At 34.0% G+C, this 21,422-nt stretch overlaps 3 protein-coding genes across 4 annotated transcripts; 1 reads left to right on the plus strand and 2 right to left on the minus strand.

The window, feature by feature from the left end:
• Positions 1-2,088: 2,088 nt before the first annotated feature.
• Positions 2,089-6,764, minus strand: LOC107038752 (60S ribosomal protein L36). Its single transcript, XM_015258005.1, has 4 exons — positions 6,685-6,764; positions 6,357-6,483; positions 4,617-4,751; positions 2,089-2,251 (listed from the first exon to the last, which is right to left on the minus strand). Exons 1-4 carry the CDS (start codon positions 6,738-6,740, stop codon positions 2,165-2,167), a joined length of 405 nt encoding a protein of 134 aa, XP_015113491.1. The 5' UTR covers positions 6,741-6,764; the 3' UTR covers positions 2,089-2,164.
• Positions 6,765-7,693: 929 nt separating this feature from the next.
• On the minus strand, positions 7,694-11,422 carry LOC107038814 (tRNA modification GTPase GTPBP3, mitochondrial). Its single transcript, XM_015258103.2, has 4 exons — positions 10,986-11,422; positions 10,666-10,839; positions 8,434-9,400; positions 7,694-7,966 (listed from the first exon to the last, which is right to left on the minus strand). The coding sequence occupies exons 1-4, from the start codon at positions 11,113-11,115 to the stop codon at positions 7,726-7,728; spliced, it is 1,512 nt and encodes a 503-aa protein (XP_015113589.1). The 5' UTR covers positions 11,116-11,422; the 3' UTR covers positions 7,694-7,725.
• Positions 10,786-19,591, plus strand: LOC107038813 (histone H4 transcription factor). 2 transcript variants are annotated; one of them, XM_015258100.2, is made up of 6 exons: positions 10,786-11,258; positions 13,256-13,769; positions 15,077-15,413; positions 16,013-16,328; positions 17,741-18,044; positions 19,198-19,591. In XM_015258100.2, exons 2-6 carry the CDS (start codon positions 13,284-13,286, stop codon positions 19,414-19,416), a joined length of 1,662 nt encoding a protein of 553 aa, XP_015113586.1. In that variant the 5' UTR covers positions 10,786-11,258; positions 13,256-13,283; the 3' UTR covers positions 19,417-19,591. The 2 variants fall into 2 exon arrangements, with proteins under 2 accessions (XP_015113586.1, XP_015113587.1); XM_015258101.2 differs by having other exon boundaries at positions 10,786-11,077.
• Positions 19,592-21,422: the final 1,831 nt, after the last annotated feature.

The following is a 21,422-nucleotide window of genomic DNA, read 5'->3' on the forward strand; positions in this document are numbered from 1 at the left end:
AAGAAATTGTTTTTAGGGTCATGTCTGTATATATTGTATGTACCCGACAACTTGGGTTTTTGGTGATTAATTTTTAGAAAATTCAACATAAATACGGTGAAATTTATAGATAAAAATCTGAACTTTTAGCTCATTGTAGCTATTATTGAGCTCAACTTTGGCGCACTGTTTCAGCTCGATCGGCGCAGTAGTTCCTGAGATATAACAACTTGTTTAAATTTCGTGTTTCCATAATATCTCAAAAACGACTGCACCAATTTCAATTCTTTTTCAAAGTACTCGTCTCGATAGCCTCTATATAAATCAATCAGAATATATAAACTCTTTAATACACAGTTTGAAGATATTGTCGTTTTTACGTTTTTCATGAAATAGTACATTACATGCCCGAGCCTTGGAAAACAGATCACCGTCCCCCACGTGCAAGATTGCCTTCCGAGCCGAAGGCGAGGATGGCAAGCACGTGGGGGACGCTGCGCGCCCCGAAATTGGCGTTTTTGACGTCCCGTGACACGAAAATTAATTTTCTGTACTGCTCACGATTTCTGGTCTGGGAATTGGTATTACATACTTCCCAAACTCGAAAACTTGAAAATCACTACAGAAAAATATTGTTCCTGGGCTGTTGCGATGGGGTTTTTTTACTCGTGTGGTTGGCCAGTCCTCGCCTACGGCTCGGAGGCCAACGCCACACGAGTAAAAAACCCCATCGCAACAGGCCGGAAAAATACTAATACACACTTCGCCATGGAAAAAATATCACCCTCCCCCACGTGCTTGCCAGCCTCGCCTTCGGCTCGGAAGGCAATCTTGCAGGTGGGAGACGGTGATCTGTTTTCCAAGACTCGGGCATGTAATGTACTATTTCGTGTCGAGGGACCTGAGAAAGCGAATTCCGTGGCGCGCAGCGCCACGAAAATGGGGTTTTTCAGGTTCCGTGACACGAAAAATGTTGTTCGCACAATAACTCGAGAAAAAAAGGAGCTAGCAAGTTGAAATTTGATATGGTTCGACCTCTCCTCATACTAAAGGTTGGTATTGCGGATGGGCGCAACCGGTCGAGCAGTTTCGGAGATATTTAACCTTTTGTATAAATCTTTTTCATTAAAAGGAATATTTCGCTGTAGACACCCGGTAGTATCTGGTAGCATGCTGTATGCCTGTCACAAGGATAAGGAATTACTACGGATACATTCGGAAGCTTATTACCAATGGAATTGATAGAAATAAAACAAAAGAAAGAGAATAATAATGCAAAAAGTAACGGTCACATACCTTCTGTCGCATAGGCTCGAACCCCTGCTTGTTCGTTCATGTATGGTGCAAAGTCGATTGGAATCATCATTTTTCCGATTTTAACATATTCCATATATATCAAACGTCGCTTAATGTGTCACTAGCTCTACCGAAGACTTACAAATCTCATTGACGTCCCCTCTTAAAGTAGGCACAAAGATGTTTATGGAAAAACTCATCCTCAACTTGATTCATCCTGTATTCCCACACCTAAACCGGATTGTAGGCACGGTACGAACTTCACATCCAGTTTAAACCCAATTTATCAACCGACATGGAGAAGAAATCGCAAACGATTTCATGTACATGCTCTGTATTCAAGAAAAATAACTCAATCGCATACACCACCCTCCCTGACGCAAGTATGCTCTTTACCTTCTGCTAAGTCTGCCGACAGAATGTGATCCAAGTGGGACCTCCCGACATACACTTGGTATATGACAGCCATCATCTAACGAGTATGCAATATGGGCTACAACGGCGACTGCGGGAGAAAAAATGAGACCAGCATAAAAATTGCTGTAGACATAGGAATCACAGTACCCAAGTTTCCAACCTGGAAACGACATCGTAACTCCGTTGATGTTGAGTGCTTGAGACGATATAAGTGGTACGAGACATGAAAATGTCATTTTATGCTTTTTTACAGCTAAAAACGTGAATAGATTTTCAGTCGTCATTTCTCCCTGATTTATTAGATTCCTGGCTGAGTTTTTTTTTCTATAGGAGAAGGAACCAGGAAAACGATAATATTAATATTGATTTCGGAAATAAATTCGAAAATACGTGGAAGATTTGTAAATGATTGTAGTTCATTTTATTTTTTTCTTAATTTGTATATTCTTACAAATAATCGAACCACCCATGCTTAGTGGTGGGCGGCAGCCTTTCTCATCTGGACGAGGATATTACCCAGCTCCTCACGCTTCCTCTTAGCGCGAATGTGCGTGCCCAACTAAAATAGTAAGTGTGTCTTTAGTTTTAATAGATCTGAAACATCATGAGACTACCGAAATACCTCATGATTGTGAATAACTTATAATTATTGAATACGCATCGCTAGACTGTTGCAGGATTACTCTTGAAATCTCAAGTGAAATCGCTAGAAATTTTTAAGTACTAATTTACGTGAGATGCAATGAAATTTCAATTTTCAGGTTCATACACTGTTAGGAAGATTTTGATGCTGGTGACGAGGCTAGCGGATGGCATCCATAGTTAAGATGCCTCGTTAACAGCATCTAAATTCTTCCATCTTTTCAATTAGTATAGAACAATTAAAATGATTGTAAATTATACAAATTCAGGCCGTTATTGTTCTGACTATGATATTTCCTATTTGTAACAAATTCAGTGTTCGATCTCCTCAATGAGTTTAAAAATTCAAGTTGTTATTAAAAAATTAATAAGGAAAAACGAAATTTCATTGAATTTTCAAGATGAAGACGAAATTCAGTAAATGATTGGATTTTAAATTGGGTTCAAATTCATAAAATGGAAAAGTCAAATGCAGCCGTTACTTGAATTTCAAGAAATTTCGAATATTGTGTCAGTATTTTAAAAATAAGATCGGTCAGCTCAACTTTAGACTGAGATTTTGGTCAATATATTCGAATTTAATGAATATAACCTTTTTTTTAGTTTATGCTGGCTGAAATAATTACCACCAGGACCCATGTGAGTGCATGTACTTTCCTTTGAGGATAATTTATACATCATTTCCCGACTGTAATGAACATCTCATACACAGAGAAAAAACTTCAGGAAAGATTACGTGATAAAACGTAAATGTAAAGCGAGATGCTCTTTCGAAAAATTTTATGTGAAAACACGGAAAAAATGCGGAAACAATATTAATTTTTCTTTTTGACTTCTGGAAAACAGCATCGCCAAATTAACACTTATTTTAAGGAACTATCTTAACAGAAAGAGAAAAATAACTCGATAATAAAGTGGTACTTCATCTCAGAATTATTCAGTGGCACCGTTTAAAACGAAATAGCTCAACTAAATAATCACATTGCAAGGTATAGGTCCATTTGATAAGACATTACTTTATTAAAAGAATTTAGGGCAAAATAAATAATTTTAAAAAAATATATAAAAGAAATGACGCGTCCGCAAACTAACAACGAAGATAAAAAATAACGAAAAGGAGACGATCATAGATTAAATTGGTTGAGAGGGAGTAAAAGAACAAATACGCAACAATGTAATGTTTTCGGTCATTGATCATTTTGGAAGAAATATTCTCAAGAATCAACGGGTGATTTCTCAAACTTTGAGGATATCGAAGTACTTTGGCAATTTTTTTCTCCAGTGAAATGCTTTCCTACTTTTGCAGTCGAACATGAGAGCTTTCATTTGAGCCTCATTTGACCCTAAGTTCCCAGACATTTTACCGTGATTTCATTATTTAAACTTTCCAGATCTAAAGTTGAATGTCGATATTGAACAGTTAGAAAACATTCAAAAAATCTTTAAAAAATCAGAAAGTTTACTTTTGGAGGAAGATTGATGAAATAATTTAAAAATTGCGATTTGAAAACAAATTCAATTATTTATTTATGAACAACGAATATTTAAAAAAATAATGATTCTGTACTGTATTTGAATGACGCTGAATATTGATGATTTTTTGTTTAAAATTTTTCTCACGCAATTTAATAGACAAATTTGATGATAGAAAATGGTTGAATTGATAGTGTGATCTGTACCGAACTGTAAAAGATACTTGGATATCCTGAAAATAAATTCCTCAACATTTCATATTACAATCCCTCGCTCTCAGGATAGAGCCATAATGAAAGAGGGAGTCACGATTAATTTAAACTGTGGTACCAATTCACTAGTGTATCTGCGTCTGACAAACTCATTTCACAGGAAAAGTGGGTGAAATGCTTCAAGCGAAACATGACAACTTTGCTGATTACATAAATAATTTCGAAATGAGTGATATTAGGATGAAATGTTAAGAGTTATTCTCTATAACGGGAGGGGTCTTCAACAAACAAATCACAGTTGCAATCCACAGTTGCCTTAAATCGATATTCACTGGAATAACTTCATAATTCCCAAGAACATGAAATCCGATGAAAGCAGCGGACATTACAAAAAAAACTAATGAATTAAACCAAACAGTAGCAACATCCTGTCTCCCTCACTCTCCAGGAAGTACTCATAAAAAATTAAACTGCGGAATTTTTGCCGCCTGTTCGAGCGCATGAAACAGCTCAGACTACCACCGGAATGTATATGATACAGGTACAAAGGGGAAATGAGATGGAACATTGAAACGTTGAATTAGTGTTTTGACTTACCCTTCTCTTCAGGAATTTGAGTGCTCGCTTGTCCTTGGAGACCTTGAGCAACTCCATAGCACGCTTTTCGTATGGAGCATGACCGGTTACCTCACGGATCAGGTCTCTGACGAATTTGCTGTGCTTTGTCTGACGCTGAAATAGTCAAATATAACAAATTAGATGACTATGATTGATTTCGTATATCAAATTTGTCTCTAACTGCTAAAAATGAGAGATTCGATTTGTGCTTCCGAAGATTTTTGCTTCAACTTGAATTTGCTTCAAATTCAAGTTTTGGGTTTTTTGTGTTAGGTATTGTTGAGCCCTATAGTGATTGCACCATTGATTGAAATTCAATTCATTCCTTAATTTTTTAAAGTTTTAAAAATTTTCAAAAACTGGTTTTTTCACGATAACTAAAGAAATATTCTGAATTGATTGATGGCTTAAAAAATTTGTTTGGATGTCTTTTTGACCGAGTTCGCAGATGAAGGCAATAACAATAATCGTTATTTTGATTTATTTGAAAATTTGCGGAAATTCTATATTTCTTGAAAATCAGAATTCCGGAGATATCTTTGGATACTATACTTCATATGAATTCAATCATAGCTTAAAATGTTTATTTCAATGCCGTTAAGTCGAAGTTAATAACATGATTACGATAACTATATTGATTGATTAAATTTTTATGATGATTGTTGAAAATTTCGAATTTTTCATGAATTTCCCTGAAAGTGAGCTTTCTAATGGTTTTTCAAATATGTTTCAAATTCATTGAAGTTTGTGTAAATAAAATTTTGCTATCAACATTTTATCGAAGGGCTGCGGCGAGAGATAGAACTGTAAAAAAGACAATCGGTTGTATAGAAGAAAAGGGATAATAAGAATAATGATGCCGATAGCATTCAACTAAGTTGAAAATGTCACGAAATTAGGTGAAAGAAAATCTTATTCAACTTAATAAAATGAAATAAACAATGAATTATATATGATCGACGGAAATGATCTGCAAAATAACCATTCGGGAGCATATTGCCAATTTATTAGCAAAAAAACTATACTATATACAATACCAAATCAATTTCTCATTGTTTGAATTGAAAATTGAACTTTTTGTACTTAAATCGTTTGGTTTGTTACATTAATAAAAAAAAAGCAGATTTCTATATGTGAGCTTATTCTTGTTACAATTTTTTCGTCGATTCGATACCACAAAGGCTTGAAAGATAGAAGCAACTTGAAGGATTCATGAGACTAGAAGGGACTATTTGCGAATTAAATCATTCGAGTTTGTTATCCACGATCAAGACTGTAAAAATTTTGTTAATTGAGCAAATCTCTGGATCGCTGATTGTGACAATCCGAATGAGTTATTATTCAGAAGACAATCCGTTTCTGTCACAAGAATGGTCTGATTTGCCTCAATCTTTACAGAAAAATTTGTGACAATTTTGTTTTGATCCTAGAAAATTGTTGTTTCAGTCAGACTCTACTAATTAAATAGGAGAGGCAAAGCCAAAATGGACACTACATTTTTTTTCACGTGTTAAGGTACTTCCTCAGTCACTTATACCTGATACTTTTTACCTCGACTCACCCTATGTCAGTAAAAATTATTGTATAAAAATTGAAGTGCAGAATGGCAAGTGATGCAGAATTAGTGAAAGAAGAATGAGCGTGTCAGAGTAATTAATGTTTTATGAAATCTTTCATGAATTTCACGAGGTTATGTTCACAAAAAAATAGAATATTTACCCCCTTCAAACGGGCTGGTCGAAGAGCCACGGTCTTCTCCTTCTCACCCTTGTTCTTAGCTACACGAATTTTCGTGGTTTTGTGGCCCTTGTTCAGGCCTATGGCCAACTCGTACCTAGGTGCCATCCTGAAACATAAACACAGGCACTTATCAGATACTGTCAGGTTATGTCACATTTCCCAGGATCTGATGGGGTTTTCCGGTGATTTTCAATTAAATATTCTTTGACACTTTTCACTCAAGATATGATAACTAATAACTGATGTGAATATTTCGTTTATATTCAAGGATTACTCAGATATTTTGGGATTATTATCGTTTACGAACCTTTGGCTGACGAGAACTCGCGTTGAAAGAAATTTTAGTACGGGAAATCTACGCATGCGCGCTCGCTCGATACTGCCGCCATCTCGAATTCTGCGCGTCATATTTGAAAATTAGATGAAACGTATATGCCGAATGATAAACGACCTCATATTCTAATCATTTGATTTGCAAAATTAATTTTCCTTTTTCAGGGAAAGTGATGTGGAAGTGTAGTCCCGATTAGAAAGGATGCAGAGCACGTTGCCATTACTAATTTTTGGCCATTTTTATCTTAATTGTTTCATAATATAATAGAATGCGAATAAAATAACCGAATAGAATATCAATTTTCATCACAAAATTTGTTTTCAATGGTCTTTCTTTCGGATTTTTTCCCCTAAAATTTTTTCTTCCAGTCTTTTTTTTCAGATTTGTTTTCCAAAATAAGGATGAAATAACCCTAGGATGGAATGGGAGGATGAAATGTCTCGGGATGAAAAAGTTCGGGGATGAACTGTCCTGCTACTCGTTCTATTAGCTTTTGGCCGATTCTATTGAAATATTCAACAGAAAATATTCTATAGGAAATTCATAGAATTTGATTTTTCTATACAACTTATTCTATTGAGATATTTTCTATAGAATTTCCTCGGCTCAAATTTTCCAAGTTTTGTTATTTGATTTTCTTGATGAAAAGCACAGAAAAATAGAATGAAAAAAACTTGGAAAATTTGAGCCGTGGAAATTCTAATGAAAATACCTCAATACCTCAATAAGTTGTATGAAAAAATCGAAATCTATTTCCTTTTTCTATAGAATATTTTGTATTGAACATTTCAATAGAATCCAATGGAATTGTCTAGCGAATTTGTTCGGTTTTTCTATTTAATTTTTTCGAGCGTATATTCATAAAAATTTAGATATCTCCCGGAAATTTTGATATATTCAACGAAAATTAAACTCTCAGCGAAATTTACTGCTCTCATCTTAAATGCACTATTAAATTTCAAAACGAAAAGAAAATATTATAATTGATATTTACAATTCTTTATTTTATTTTTCTCATTTTCCTATACAAAAACTCGTAAAAATAATATCTAAAATCTCTTCTGTGCTGATGTGTCCAGTGATTTTCCCTAGCTCTCTCATTGCATTGCGAATCTGTTGCGCTGCAATCACCATATCGTACTCCTCTCTAGAACTCATCTCCAGATACGTTTCTAAATACTCCAAACAATTATTTAAGTGCGTTCTGTGTCTCGCTTGACTTATTGTCGGATTCTCTCGAGACGGGTTTCCACATCTGCAAAGGAAGAATCATCAATCCAACAATTCCTCAGAAATTAAACCATTCAGAAGAAAACTATTGAAACGGAATAATTAATTCACAATTAATATTGTAATGAAAAAAATCAATAGATTCTGATCCTTCCATAAAACTCATTCGGTTGAAATTTTTTTTAATAGAAATTCTTCGGCTCAAGTTTTCGAGCCGAAAATTTTTTTTTTGTTCGATTTTCTTGATGAAAATAGAAAAACAATAGAATGAAAAAACTACGACCATTTGAGCCTCAATACAATAAGTGGTATAGAAAAATCGGATTCTATTGACTTTTTCTACAGAATATTTCCCATTGAAGATTTCAATAGAATGAGCCAAAAACCAATAGAAAGTTCAATAGAAATCCAATAGAATTGTCGCCAAATTCGCTAGTTTCTAATATTCAATTTTTTCGTACGTGGAAAGAAATTCATCGACTGAATATTTACATTGTCTGAAATTTGTTCTCCAACGATGCCATAAACTCCCCGAACCCCTCCTCATTGGTACAAGAAATAGGAACAGCCTCAAACCTCCTCAATTCCCTCTTCACCTCCTCCTGAACCAAATCAGTTTTATTAACCACCACCACACAATTTCTCGATAATCCACCGTGCTCCGAAATAATCTCACTCATCTCCAGTTCACTGATATAATTCTTAACATATTCTCTAAAACTCAATCGACTCGACACAAACGAGGATGCATCCACCATCAGAATAATTAAATCCGCGTTCTTGGCGTAGACTTTAGCCCTCCTGATTCCCTCCAACTCAACGATATCTTGAGTGCTCTCAGCGAGTCCTGCAGTGTCAGCTAGGATCACAGGGTATCCACAAATGTTGGCATTCAGCTCCACAACATCTCTCGTTGTTCCAGCGATTGGAGTCACGATGACAGCATTTCTTTGGACCAAATAATTCATGAGACTACTCTTGCCGACATTCGGCCGACCTATAATAGCCGTTCTCACGCCAATCCTCAAGATCTCTCCCTTCCTGCCATCAGCAAGATGATTAGAAATCGGTGCAACCAATTCTCTAATCCTTTCATTACAAATAGTGAGGACATTGTCCTCGATATTGTCATCCTCACTGAAATCGATGTACGCCTCAACGTGGGCTAGGATTTTAGATAGGATGTCCCTCCAGTTGTTGTAGAGTTTACTGAGGTTTCCGTCTGCTTGGAGGAGTGCCTGCTTCCTCTGCTGCTCAGTCTCTGCGTGGATGAGGTCTGCTAAACCTTCGATCTCAGTCAAATCCAATTTTCCGTTGTAAAACGCACGCTTCGTGAATTCACCAGCCTCTGCTGGTCGGAATTTCAGCTTTCCTAGGGCGGACATTATGGCTTGGAGGATCGCTGAGCCACCGTGAACCTGGAACTCAACGCTGTCTTCACCGGTGAACGAGTTGGGACCTGCAACCAAGTGAAAAATGAGATGATTTGGCGAATCTCTCAATATTATAAAATTCTAAGTTGACTTCTGGTGATAAAAATTTGGTAGTCGAAGTTAAAACTCCAAAATTCGAGGTCACAAGGGTCAAAAAAAGGGTCACGAGAATTATAATGAGGGTCAGAAAAAGGGTGACGAAAGTCAGATTCAGGGTCACAGGGGTCAGATTAAGGGTTATGGGGGTCATATGGGGCTCTCTCTATATTATCAAAATCGAAATCGACCTCTGGTGATGGAACATTTGGTACTCGAAATTAAGACTCCAAAATTAAGGCTCAGAAATGAAAGGTCATAAACCAAGGGTCATAAATAAAGCACCAGAAACAAAGAAAAAAAAGAAAAAGAAGAAGAAAGGGTCACAAGGGTCATAATAACGATATAAAGGTCAAATAAGGGTCATGGGTGTCAAAATATGGGTCACGAGCGTCATCTGAGGGCTAGCGAGCACAGCGAGCAGGGGGCGTAGTCCTCCAGTATTATAATATTACTTATAATATTGATTCGAATAATAATATCTAACGTAAGAGAAAAAATTTGAATTTTTATTGACCTTTTACTGAAAATTCTTCGAGTTTTTTGCCGATTCTATTGAAAAATCAATAAAATTCGATTTTCCTATGCAACGTATTCTATTAAGATATTTTCTGTAGATATTCACTGGCCTAAATTTTCAAAAATTTTGGTTTGCTGTTTCCTTTAGGAAAAACGAGAGACTGAAAAAAATTCTTCATAAGGGACATTTAGGGACATGAACTCGCTAGGTTTTTCTATTAAATTTTGTCATCCATGGATCTAAATAAAAAATGTTCTCTGAATACAGAACAGGGACTCATCAAAATTTAAAAACAGTGTAATATTAATAATTCAAATTTCCGATTGATGATGAATTAAATATTTCATATTATGGACCTGTAAATTTTAAAACCCATCAACCAAGTAATTCTAATTTTGTAAAAGGGATTTTCGATTAACCAAATACTCGTTAATCTTCTTACCTAAATTATTGATTAATAAAATAATTCATAATTTGAATATTTAATTTGATGATTACTGGAACAATTAATAATTTAAGAGTAATGTTGACTAATTGACGACTTCAAAATTTAACGATAATTAGGAATATGGCTATTCCTGATGGAGAATAATAATTGGTAAATCTGAATGCGTCATCTCCGATTTCGCTGTTTCATTTCCAATCCCAACAATTCAAAACATCCCATTAATTTACCTGGAAACCATAAACATAATCCCTTATCAATGACGTCTCTCGTTACGGGATCATATATTTTTCTGAGAAATGCTTTTCTCGGCTCTGGATTATTCAAGCTAGTCATTTTTGTGAGAGCATCCAAGGCAGCACTACCAGACACTCGCACCACAGCGACGCCACATTTTCCTTGTCCTGTAATAAATAAAAGAAATTCGAGTTCCTTCAAAACAATAAGAATAGTCCAAGATATTTTATTTAAACTGCTAGTGAGTGACAAAGTTATTCAGTCTCATCGGTTTTATGAATTGTTCCTGTATCTGAGGGAAGAAAATATTAACCAGAGGACAGAGCGTAGATGGTCGAGAGCGTTGCGTTCATTCGAGTCAAGAGGATCCCGCCAGTATCGTGTGGATGCGACGTGAGTGCACTCGTACGTGTCAGTATTCTCTCGTACATTAATTTCCACATTATTATGACTGCTCAGTTTTTTCTTTTGAAATAGTTAATGTCATTAACATCACGTTACGTGTCTCTGAAACAGAATTAACGCGTTTTTGAGTGGTAAAATAATGAAATATTCGTGGCGAATACTGCGATGATTATTCTCTGAGGTAAATCATCATGGCGTATGCCTCACAAATCATAACAAACGTGAAAAAAAATTCTGGCGGTTTTTATTGCAACACTAGTACTGTATTATTAATAAAAATGAGGCTATTATTCTTGTTGTGTATTTTATTATTTTGTCTGAGGTATTCTGTTGGGGTTATTTTGATTCTAGTTGCACGGAAAATGGCGGTCCGTTTGAACGATTGGGATCATTTCTATGGGGACACAAATGTTTCCCCATTCATTTTTCAAGATATCCGATGTTAATTTTTTCCCTAAAAATAAACATTGCATATATCATGAACTAAACATTATTAAGGGAAAACACGAAACATCACGAGAAGATTTTGTACAATTGAAATCGTGACCATAACTTTTTTCGTAATAAGCCAATTCTGGAACGAGATATGCCGTGTTAAGGGTTTTCCATAGTTAATTTCCCAGTAAAATCACTCTTTAATCGACATATTTACATATTTAGCCATCATCACGTTTGAATGTCATCATGCCCAACTAAATGAAATTGGAAATTTTTTGATTGCATAATTTTTTCAGGAAATATCCTCTGTTGAAGATTTTTATCTGCAAACTTCAGGGTCATATTTTGTATTGGTTCTCCCCAGCATTTGCGTGCAATTCACCATTCTGCAATAATTTTTTTCAATGATTTTCATTCAATCATTGACAATTTTAAAATGTCAATATTAATTAATCATGATCTCGAGCAGGCGCATCAAAGTTTAAATGTCGAAATATCTGAACATTCCGAAATTTTTTCGAAAAAAGTCGGTGAAATTGAGAAAATTCAACAATTTTAAAAAGTTAATATTAATTTTTTAATAGGGGAGGATAGGGTAAAATGGATACTTTAGACATTTTTAAAATGATTCATAACTCAGAAACAAATTTATTAATTGAGATCAGTTTAAGCTCATCACAAAGGGAAAGAATTGTTGTTTGTATTGAAAAAAATATTAAATTTCATCAACATTTCAACCCGTCAGTAACATTTTTAAAAAAGTCAAAAGTGTCCATTTTACCCCAACTTCCCCTATTAATTTTTCAATGTTTTTTCGTAAATTTTTTGTAATGATTTTTTTCAGTAAAGTTTATTTGTCCGTTTCATCTGCCTGAACCTTCGAATAATGTAGACGCATTTGAAAAGTCTATTTCTCAATGGAACACCCACGAAAAAATTGAATAGAAAAATCTAGTGAATTCGCTAGACAATGCTATTAATTTCTATTGACCTTTGTATAAGTTTTTGGCCGATTCTATTAAAATGTTCAAGAGATAATATTTTATCGAAAATGTCAATAGAATTCGATTTTTTTATACAACGTATTCTTTTGAAGTTTTTTCTATAGAATTTCCTCGGCCCAAATTTTCTGTTTTTGCTTGCGAATGGAAGCCTTATTTTTAAGCGATTTTTCGATTTTCTAATTTTGATTGCAAATGGTCTAGAATATTATGAAACGTGAAGAAATGATGTTTTTAGGTTCATGTCTGTATGCATGTATCCGACAATTCAAGTTTTTGGTGATTAATTTTTAGAATTTTTAAATAGGGAATTGTTACGGATCCACTCGAAAACATACTATAATGGAATTTGTAGAAATGAAAAAAGGAAGAGACAAATGACGCAAAACGTAATAGTCCCATGTCTTCTGTCGGATAGGCCCGAACCCCTGCTTGTTTCATTCAATTTTTTTTCTTTTCATAAAGAAAATCAAACGAAAATACTCAGACCATTTCTGCCACGTAAATTTTATAGAAACTATCTTAGTTGAATAAAATATATAGAAAAATCGACTTCTTTAGACTTTTTCTATAGAATTGAACATTTCAATAGAATCGGCCAAACCGTAATAGAAAGTTCAATAGAAATCCAATAGAATTGTCTACCAGATTTGCTGTTTTCCTGTAATTTTTTTTCATTCATACTACTTCAAATCCTTGCATTTTTGAATAACTATTCTCAATTCCTGTTGTTCTCCAGATAAATCACATCCACTCAGAAGAAAAACATGAGTGACCCAATGAAGGAACTAATGGCAGACCAAGAAGGCCAGGAGAGATGCAAGCTCTGGGTAAAATCCCAGACTCCACTCCTGCAGCCGTCAGTCCCAAGTCTCAAACGTCCAGCGGACTGTGATCTCGACGAATGCTTCGAGACTGATTCAGAATTTGATTCGGTTTCCGAATGTGGAGGAAAGCGAAGGAGAGTTGGTATACAAATGAAAAAGGAAGTTCTGAATTTAGCCTGCGAGTGGAAAGATTGCAGTTTCAAAACTTCCTCGATTGATCGTTTTGTCAGTCATGTGGCGAGTCATGTACCTGACTTGGAGATTAAACTGACTGAGAATGGGGATCAGGTTTATGTTTGCCAGTGGCATGATTGTGCATTTGAGAATGGAATTTCAGCGGAGATTACGAGACACGTGAATTTCCACGCTTATCACACGAAGCTCAAGTGCATCGGAACTAATATCAGGGGGAGAATTAAATTACCAGTATGTACTGATGTTACCCAATCAACTGAAGTCAATTCTGATGATGAACAAATTGAAGACATTTTTATTCATCCTAAACTTTTTTTAGAATCATTTTTAATTAATCTGCGATAAGATGAGATTAAAAATAATTCAGTAGCGAAGCGGTAAAACGGTTCAAGTCGATCTTGACTGTTGGTCCGTTTTCAAAGATTATCTCGGAATCTAAGGCGGATAGCAAAATTTTTGTTAATACCTTTTCTGTAGAGAAAATTGAGAGCTACAAAAAAGGTAATTACGATCATTTTGCTATCTCTCTTATCGCGTCGCTACTGAATTTATTAAGAGCGCTTCGAGCATGAAAAAGTTTAATTTACAACTCTAGTCCATTTGTGAGAAAATTTTATCGGGTTCTATTGAACATTCCGTTCGTTTTTCCCCTTCAAAATAAATTATCAGGGTTTTTTCACTTCATTTTCTTCCTTCTATAAGTAAAAAAAACTGGAGTATCGTGAAAAATTTAAGCCGCAAAATTTCCATATCAACCATTTCAATAGAAGAAGGTGTGTAGAAAGACCAAAATCTGATTTTTCCTAGATAATATTTGCATTTGAACATTTCGATTGAAAATAAAACTCAGAGAATTAATAGAATTTTCACTAAAAATCCAATAGAATTTTTCAGAATTTTCAGTGTGATGGCCTATTAAAAGTATTCACATATTTTTTTCTAAACATTTCAGCGCCAAGGAATGTGCAGGATAATTCAGTGAAGACATGTATGAAGAAATTCAATAGAAAACCGTAGCGAATTCGCTAGAAAATTTTATTGGAATTCTCTATACATGCTATTGGAATTCTATTAAAATTCTAGGAAATTCTCGTTAAAATTCTATTTGTTTTTTGCGCTGATTCTAGCGAGAAAACCTCAAAAAATTCGTTCCCAATAATTTTAATAGAAAAAATCTCAAGAGAAAAATTAAAACAAAAAAATCAAATTCTATTGATTTTTTCCTATCAAATATCACCTAATTGAATCTACGCAAAAAGCAAATAGAATTTTAACGAGAATTCCCTAGAATTTCTATAGAATCCCCAAGCATTTCTAGGGAATTTCAATAGAATTTTTTAGCAAATTGGCTAAAGTTTTTTATTAGTTTTTTTTATACGTGGAAGTGGTGAAACAGAAGAAGTCTATTTATCAATTCGAATCAAATTGTTAGTAAAATTGATCTATTCTGTTCTACCACTCCATTTATGATTTCTTGAGGAATTTTCAGACTTATGACTTCATTATAAAATTATTTATGGTGTGATCTATAATTGCAGAAGTGTCATCGAGAAAATCTGGGAGTTAACATCTTCAACATCTCGTCCCCTCAAATATGTCAGTGGGAAGAATGCCTGAGGACGTTCAACAATTTCCAATTATTTTTGTACCACATTATTCAACACTTGGAGAGCAACCCTCGGGGAAATAAAGTCGAGGGTGGAGTGAGCTGCAAATGGACAGGGTGCAAGGGACATTTTCCCAGTCTTTATAAGCTGAAGGATCACATCAGGTGCCATACAAAAGAGAAAATCGTTGCATGCCCAGACTGTGGGGCTGTATTCGCCTCCAATACCAAGTTTCACGAGCATTGTCGCCGACAAATTCCTCTTGAAGGTGAGTCCCATTGTTTTTATGCATATACGAGGGCACATCGTAGAATGGCTAGCATTCTCTTAAAAATTCTGTTAAATATCCATTGAAAAATGACATTTTTTTAGTTTTTCGCCCTTCCAGCGCGGGCCATGGGAAATCTTTTATATAAAAAAATCAATAGACATTGATTTTTCAATAAAATTTATTCCATTGAGATATTTTCTGAAGAAATTCCTCGGCCTGAATTCTCTAACTTGTTTTATTCAATTTTTTTCATGGAGGAGAACAATTTATTCAATTTTTTTCTCCTCCAAACGGAGTTTTTTTGGCTCCACTTTGTGTTAAAATAGAGAAAAAAATGACAAAATTCATGTCGATGAATTTCTATTGAAAATATCTCAATGAAATGAATTATCTACAAAGATCAAATTCTATTGATTCTTTCTATCAAATAGTTTCCATTTAAAAACACAAATAGGTGAAGAACTATTAGAAATCTAGTAGAAATTCAATAGAATTTTCTAATGAGTCTGTTAGCTTTTTCGATGAATTTTTTCGTGCATGTGGGAAAATTGATCAAATAATTAATTCCATGAGATTTATATTTCGTTTTTTTATAGTTCAGGGATTCCAGTGCTCGTACTGCACGAAATTCTACCCAACAGAAACGATCCTTCGTGAACACATGAGGTTCCACGTGTTCAGTCACAAATGCAAAATCTGCGACATGAGCTGTGAGTCCCCAGCTAGTCTGGTGAAGCATATTAGGTACAGGCATGTGTCAGCAAGGCCATTTCCCTGTCAACTGTGCTCGCACTCTGCCAAGTCTCAGCAGGATCTCGATTCGCACATGACGGTCCACACGAATGGACCCAATTTCTTCTGTAATTATGAAGGGTGTAGTTACACGTGCAAGAATGCTTACGTATTTGACAGGTAAGTTTTGAAAATGATAATCAATGTTCAATTCACCTCGCTGCACTGAGAGAAAAACGAACAAGTTCTCCAACAAGTCTTGTTTGCCCCAACAAAATCGTTAGTTGAAAATTATCAAAGCAAATGGGAAATTGCTCTTGTATCGTATATAGTATAGTTATTTTTGCTAATAAATTAGCAATATGCTTCCGAATGGTTATTTCGCATATCATTTCCTTCTATCATGTATAATTCATTGTTTATTTCATTTTATTAAACTGAATAAGATTTCCTTTACCTAATTTTGTCAGATTTGCAATTTAGTTGAGTGCTATCAGCATCATTATTCTTTTCTTCTATACAACCGATTGTATTTTGTACAGTTCTGTCTTTCCACTCAGCCCTTCGATAAAATGTTAATAAAAAAATGTTATTTATACGTAATTGAATGAATTTGAAACATCACATTTGAAGAAACCATCAGAAAACTCACTTTCAGGGAAATTTATGAAAAATTTGAAATTTTCAACAATCATCATAAAATTAAGTCAACAAATATAGCTATCGTAATCATCTTTTAACTCCGACTTAATGGCATTAAAACAAACATGTTAAGCTATGATTGAATTTATTTGATATTTAAAGATATCTCGGAATTCTGATTGTCAAAAAATGCAAAATTTTTGAAAATTTTCGAATAAATCATAATAAAGATGATTGCTATTGCCTTCATCTTCGAAGTCGGTCGAAGGGACATCCCAACAAATTTTTTAAGCCATCATTCAATCCATCACCAATCATTCATAGAAAAAATCTCAAGAGAAAAATTCAAACAGAAAAATCTAAATCTATTGACTTTTTCCTACCAAATATTGCATAGAATCAGCACAAAAAACAAATAGAATTTCAACGAGAATTCCCTCGAATTTTAATAGAATCCCAATAGAATTTCCTGGCGAATTCACTAAGTCTAGCCAAAATTTATTGATTTTTTTCATGCGTGTGGGTCGATATCCTCCTATTTTTATTTATTATAAAAAGGACAAACATCGAGACTATCGATATCTCGAAACTCTGTCACGCTTATTCCTCATTGGTTCACAGTCGTCTGAGGCGGCTAATTTGAATTCAGAACTCATTCAATTTTGAAATGTTCAATCGTGATTTTTATAATTACAGCGCGCTGTAGCGCGCGGTCGGTCCCGTCACATAAAAAATCCAAAACTTAAATTTGAATCATTACAAAGCTTCCATTCGGAAGCAAAAAATTCAAAAAATTGTTACGCTTGACTATTGCACCTCTAGTACAACGAAATTCTCTGAATTCATTTACAAATTGGAATTATCTTTCTCCTCCCATTTGAAAAGGAGATTCAGCAAATTTGATGCCTAGAATTCAATTGTTTACTCTATTTTTCATTTCAATTTCACAGGCATATTGAGCGGGTTCACAGTGCCGAAGTTCGTTGGTACTGTTGCCACGAGTGTCCTATCAAATATCGAAAGAGTTACACTTTGACGAAGCACCTGGTGGAGGTTCACAATCTCCAGTGGCCAAATGGCCACAAGAGGTTCCAGTACACCAGGGAGGATGACGGTTGCTACAGATTGCAGAGAGTGAGGTACGAGGACATCGAGGACGATGCTGTGGGATCAGGAAATGAACTAGAAAACGCTGGTGAACCCAAAAATTACAAAATCAAACTCAATTCCAACTGCGAAATTCCCACTTTTGAGGTAAATATATCCTCTCTTTTAATTAATAATCACAACGTTTGCTAGAGTTAAAACTCTTTCGCAGATTCTCTTGAAACGATTTTCTTGAACTGAAATGTTTTCAAGAATTTCCAGTTGTATTTAGCACGTTAGATGTGTTTATATCGAGTTTGAGAATCGGACTGAGATCGACTGATGATATTTGGTCGGGAGCGTGCGGGTTTAAATACCTTTTGTTATGGAAGGTTCGAGAATTGTCCAGAAATTTCGTCAGGGACAAGGATAGAATGATGTTTGTCTCGAATACGACGATATAGAATATTCGAGACGCGTTATATGAATTTCGAAATAATAATTCGTTTGTGGCTCGCGCCACAGTTTTTCTACGAAATTCTATGAAATGTTCTCAAAAATTTCCAGGGAAAATATTCAAAGAAGTTGATGAACAAAATGTTGTCATTTCATTGTTTCAAATTTAATAGACAAATCATGCCCATTTGTTGAAGAATTCTACTGGATTTCTATCGAATTTTCTATTACTTCTCGGCCAATTCTATTGGAAAATGATAATAGAAATGTTCAATGAAAACTCTCTATAGACAAAAATAATGAAATTCGATTATTCTATACAACTTACTCTATTGAGAGATTTTCTATAGAAATTCCTTGGCTCAAATTCTCCAAGTTTTTTTGTTTGATTTTCTCAACAAGAAGAAGAGAAGAATGTGGTGAAAAAAACTTGGAGAATTCATGTCGATGAATTCCTACAAAAAATGTCTCAATAAAAAAAGTTGTAGAGATGAAATTCTCCTGATTTTTGCAATAAATCAATTTCTATTGGACACTTCCTATAAAAAAAAAAGATAGTAAAGCTGAGGAATTCTTCAATAGAAATGTCCAAAAACTAATAAAATCTTCAATAGAAGTTCAGTAGAAATCGAATAGACTTTTCTACGAAATTCTATGAAAGTTTTTCGTGCCTGATTTTTTTCCCTCTGATTAATAAAATCAGATAGAAAAACTTTGAAAATTCAGGTAGAGAAATTTCTATACAAAATATCTCAATAAAATAAGTTTCATGGAAAAATCAAATTCTATTGATTTTTTCAATTTATCTTTCCTTACTATTTCCCTATAGGCAAAATACATTTCTCAATTTTCCGTCGCTTCACAGATTGTTGAAGACACTGGAGAAGACGACAGCAACGTTGCCCTAGAAGTAAACACAGACGCTGAAGACAGTGTTGGTAAATCAATGCCAGTGATCTCCAACATATTGATTTCAATCGACGAAGTGGACGCTTATGGAAATATAATCCAGAGTAAGATAATTCAGACTCAAGAAACAACAGAGCTACCACCTTCGGAGGAGCCTCCTGTCATCCTGACATGAAAGTCCCATCATCTCTAGGTCTCCATATATTTTCCTACGAGAAAAAACCAGTATCTGACATCTGTGATAGTCGTCACATAGCATCCCTGCATGAGGAAAACCATTTTCATACCGTCGAGTTAAATCCATTTTTTATAATAAAAATCCAAAATAAACATTTTTCGAATGAACAAATAGTTTATTCAATGAAACCGATGTTATAATCACTCGATAAAAGCAAGTTTGGCAGGATAATAACTCAAAGAACTTGTGATTCATAGACAATAGGAGTTGAAAATGTCTGATGTTGAAGTATTCAACAAAATGTTCCTTTACACTTCAACGCATGATTGAAAAAACCTTTGGAGTCACTAATAATAGATACAAATCAGTCGACTGACATACAAAAAAGATCAGAGTAAAAATAACAAATGAGAAATATTCTACAGTACCTTACAATCTTAAAAACTTTATCACTTTCATTATTGCATTTGTAATACCACTTCCATCAATTAGAGGCAGAAAATTTTTATCATTAAATAGGCATTTCGTAATTATTCAAACTGAAATTCTAGACTAGAATAAATATGCCGAAGATTTTTTTCTCGATTGACGGAAGTTTACATATATTATTAGTATCCTAAATACTCTGTATATATTAATATTCAAGAAGGCGAAGGAGTATTTCGAGAAAGAGGGAACCATTATTAGACCTGTAAATTCTCGAAAAGCACATAAATAGGTGTCCGGTATGTATATACAGTTTTAATGTACGATTTTACGTATGAAAAAATTTAATAAATAAAGCTAGCACTTTCTCTAAGAAATTCTATTGAATTTCTATTGGAACTATAAGAATACTACTGGCATTCGATTAGAATTCTATTGAAAGATTCTACTTGTTTTTTGCGCCAATTCTATTAGAAATTATGCAACGTCCCTGATATTTGTTTATAGAAAAATGTCTGGATGTTGATTTTTATGTATAACTTATTCTGTTGGGATTTCTTCTATAAGAATTCTTGGGCACAGATTTTCCAAATTTTCTTTCTTAGATTTTATTATGAAAAATAAATAAAAATGAAGTGGAAAAGACTTAGAAAATTTACACGCAAGAATTTATATAAAAAAATCAAAATCTATTAACTTTTTTCTAGCAAATGTCTCTTAACAAAATGACACGATAAGGTTTAATATTCTGCTGTACAAATGGCGCAAAAAACAAATAGATTTTTCCAATCGAATTATAATAAAACTTCAAAGGAATTCTTATAGATTTCCGATGAAAATTCAATAGCAGTTTTCAGAAAAAGTACTCAGTTTTTCTACAAAATTTTTTTCATATGTTCAGGTATGAAAAATCTCTGGAGACTTATCCCGACGAATGAAAAAATTAATAGAAACACCTAGGGCTTCTATTAATTTTGTTAAATATTTCGATAATAAAACTCTATTGGAAAAATTAATAGAGTTTGATTTTATACGCAATTAATTCTATTGACATATTTTCTATAGAAATTCCCCAGCCTAAATTTACAGTTTAAAAAAATTACAATTTAAGTTTTTTTGTTTCACTTTTTTATGAGCGAAATTGAATAGAGTGAAAAAATTTAGAAAATTAATGTCGCGGAATTTCTATAGAAAATATCTCCATAGAATAACTTGTATAGACAGATCATGATCTACTTTTTACAAGATAATTTCTACTAAAAAAACGCGCAAAAAAACTATGAAATAGAATGTTCAATTAAAGTTCAATCGAATTTTAAAGCGACTTCATCACGTTTTCTATAAAGAGTTTATGTGTTGGAAATTTTTTTTTGCAGGAAACTAGACATTCTGTGTGAAATTTTTTGACAGAGGTTTAAAGTATTATAATTGTTTAAATACACGAGTAAAGAAAATCAATAGATGTGGATTTTTGGATAAAACTTATTCTAATTTGCGATTCTTTCTGTAAGAAATCTTGGGAATTAATTTGCCAAGGTTTTTTACTGGAATTTGTAATGAGAAGAAAAAAAATGGGA

This window comes from Diachasma alloeum, unplaced genomic scaffold (assembly GCF_001412515.2).
Source record: "Diachasma alloeum isolate Michigan unplaced genomic scaffold, Dall2.0 Dall_scaffold_00288, whole genome shotgun sequence".
In the NCBI taxonomy this organism is placed as follows: Eukaryota; Metazoa; Arthropoda; class Insecta; order Hymenoptera; family Braconidae; genus Diachasma; species Diachasma alloeum.

Bases quoted from the DNA above. Each gene is read 5' to 3' on its own strand.
- LOC107038814 (XM_015258103.2), bottom strand. From the start codon at position 11,115: ATGTGGAAATTAATGTACGAGAGAATACTGACACGTACGAGTGCACTC. The intron at 10,840-10,985 runs GTTAATATTTTC...TATTTATTACAG, and splicing joins CATCTACGCTCTGTCCTCTG to GACAAGGAAAATGTGGCGTC. The intron at 7,967-8,433 runs GTAAATATTCAG...CTTCCTTTGCAG, and splicing joins GAGAACAAATTTCAGACAAT to ATGTGGAAACCCGTCTCGAG.
- LOC107038813 (XM_015258100.2), top strand. From the start codon at position 13,284: ATGAGTGACCCAATGAAGGAACTAATGGCAGACCAAGAAGGCCAGGAG. The intron at 15,414-16,012 runs GTGAGTCCCATT...GTTTTTTTATAG, and splicing joins CCGACAAATTCCTCTTGAAG to TTCAGGGATTCCAGTGCTCG. The intron at 16,329-17,740 runs GTAAGTTTTGAA...TCAATTTCACAG, and splicing joins AATGCTTACGTATTTGACAG to GCATATTGAGCGGGTTCACA.
- LOC107038752 (XM_015258005.1), bottom strand. From the start codon at position 6,740: ATGCGTAGATTTCCCGTACTAAAATTTCTTTCAACGCGAGTTCTCGTC. The intron at 6,484-6,684 runs GTTCGTAAACGA...TTTATGTTTCAG, and splicing joins CGAGTTCTCGTCAGCCAAAG to GATGGCACCTAGGTACGAGT. The intron at 4,752-6,356 runs GTAAATATTCTA...TGACTATTTCAG, and splicing joins GACCAGCCCGTTTGAAGGGG to CGTCAGACAAAGCACAGCAA.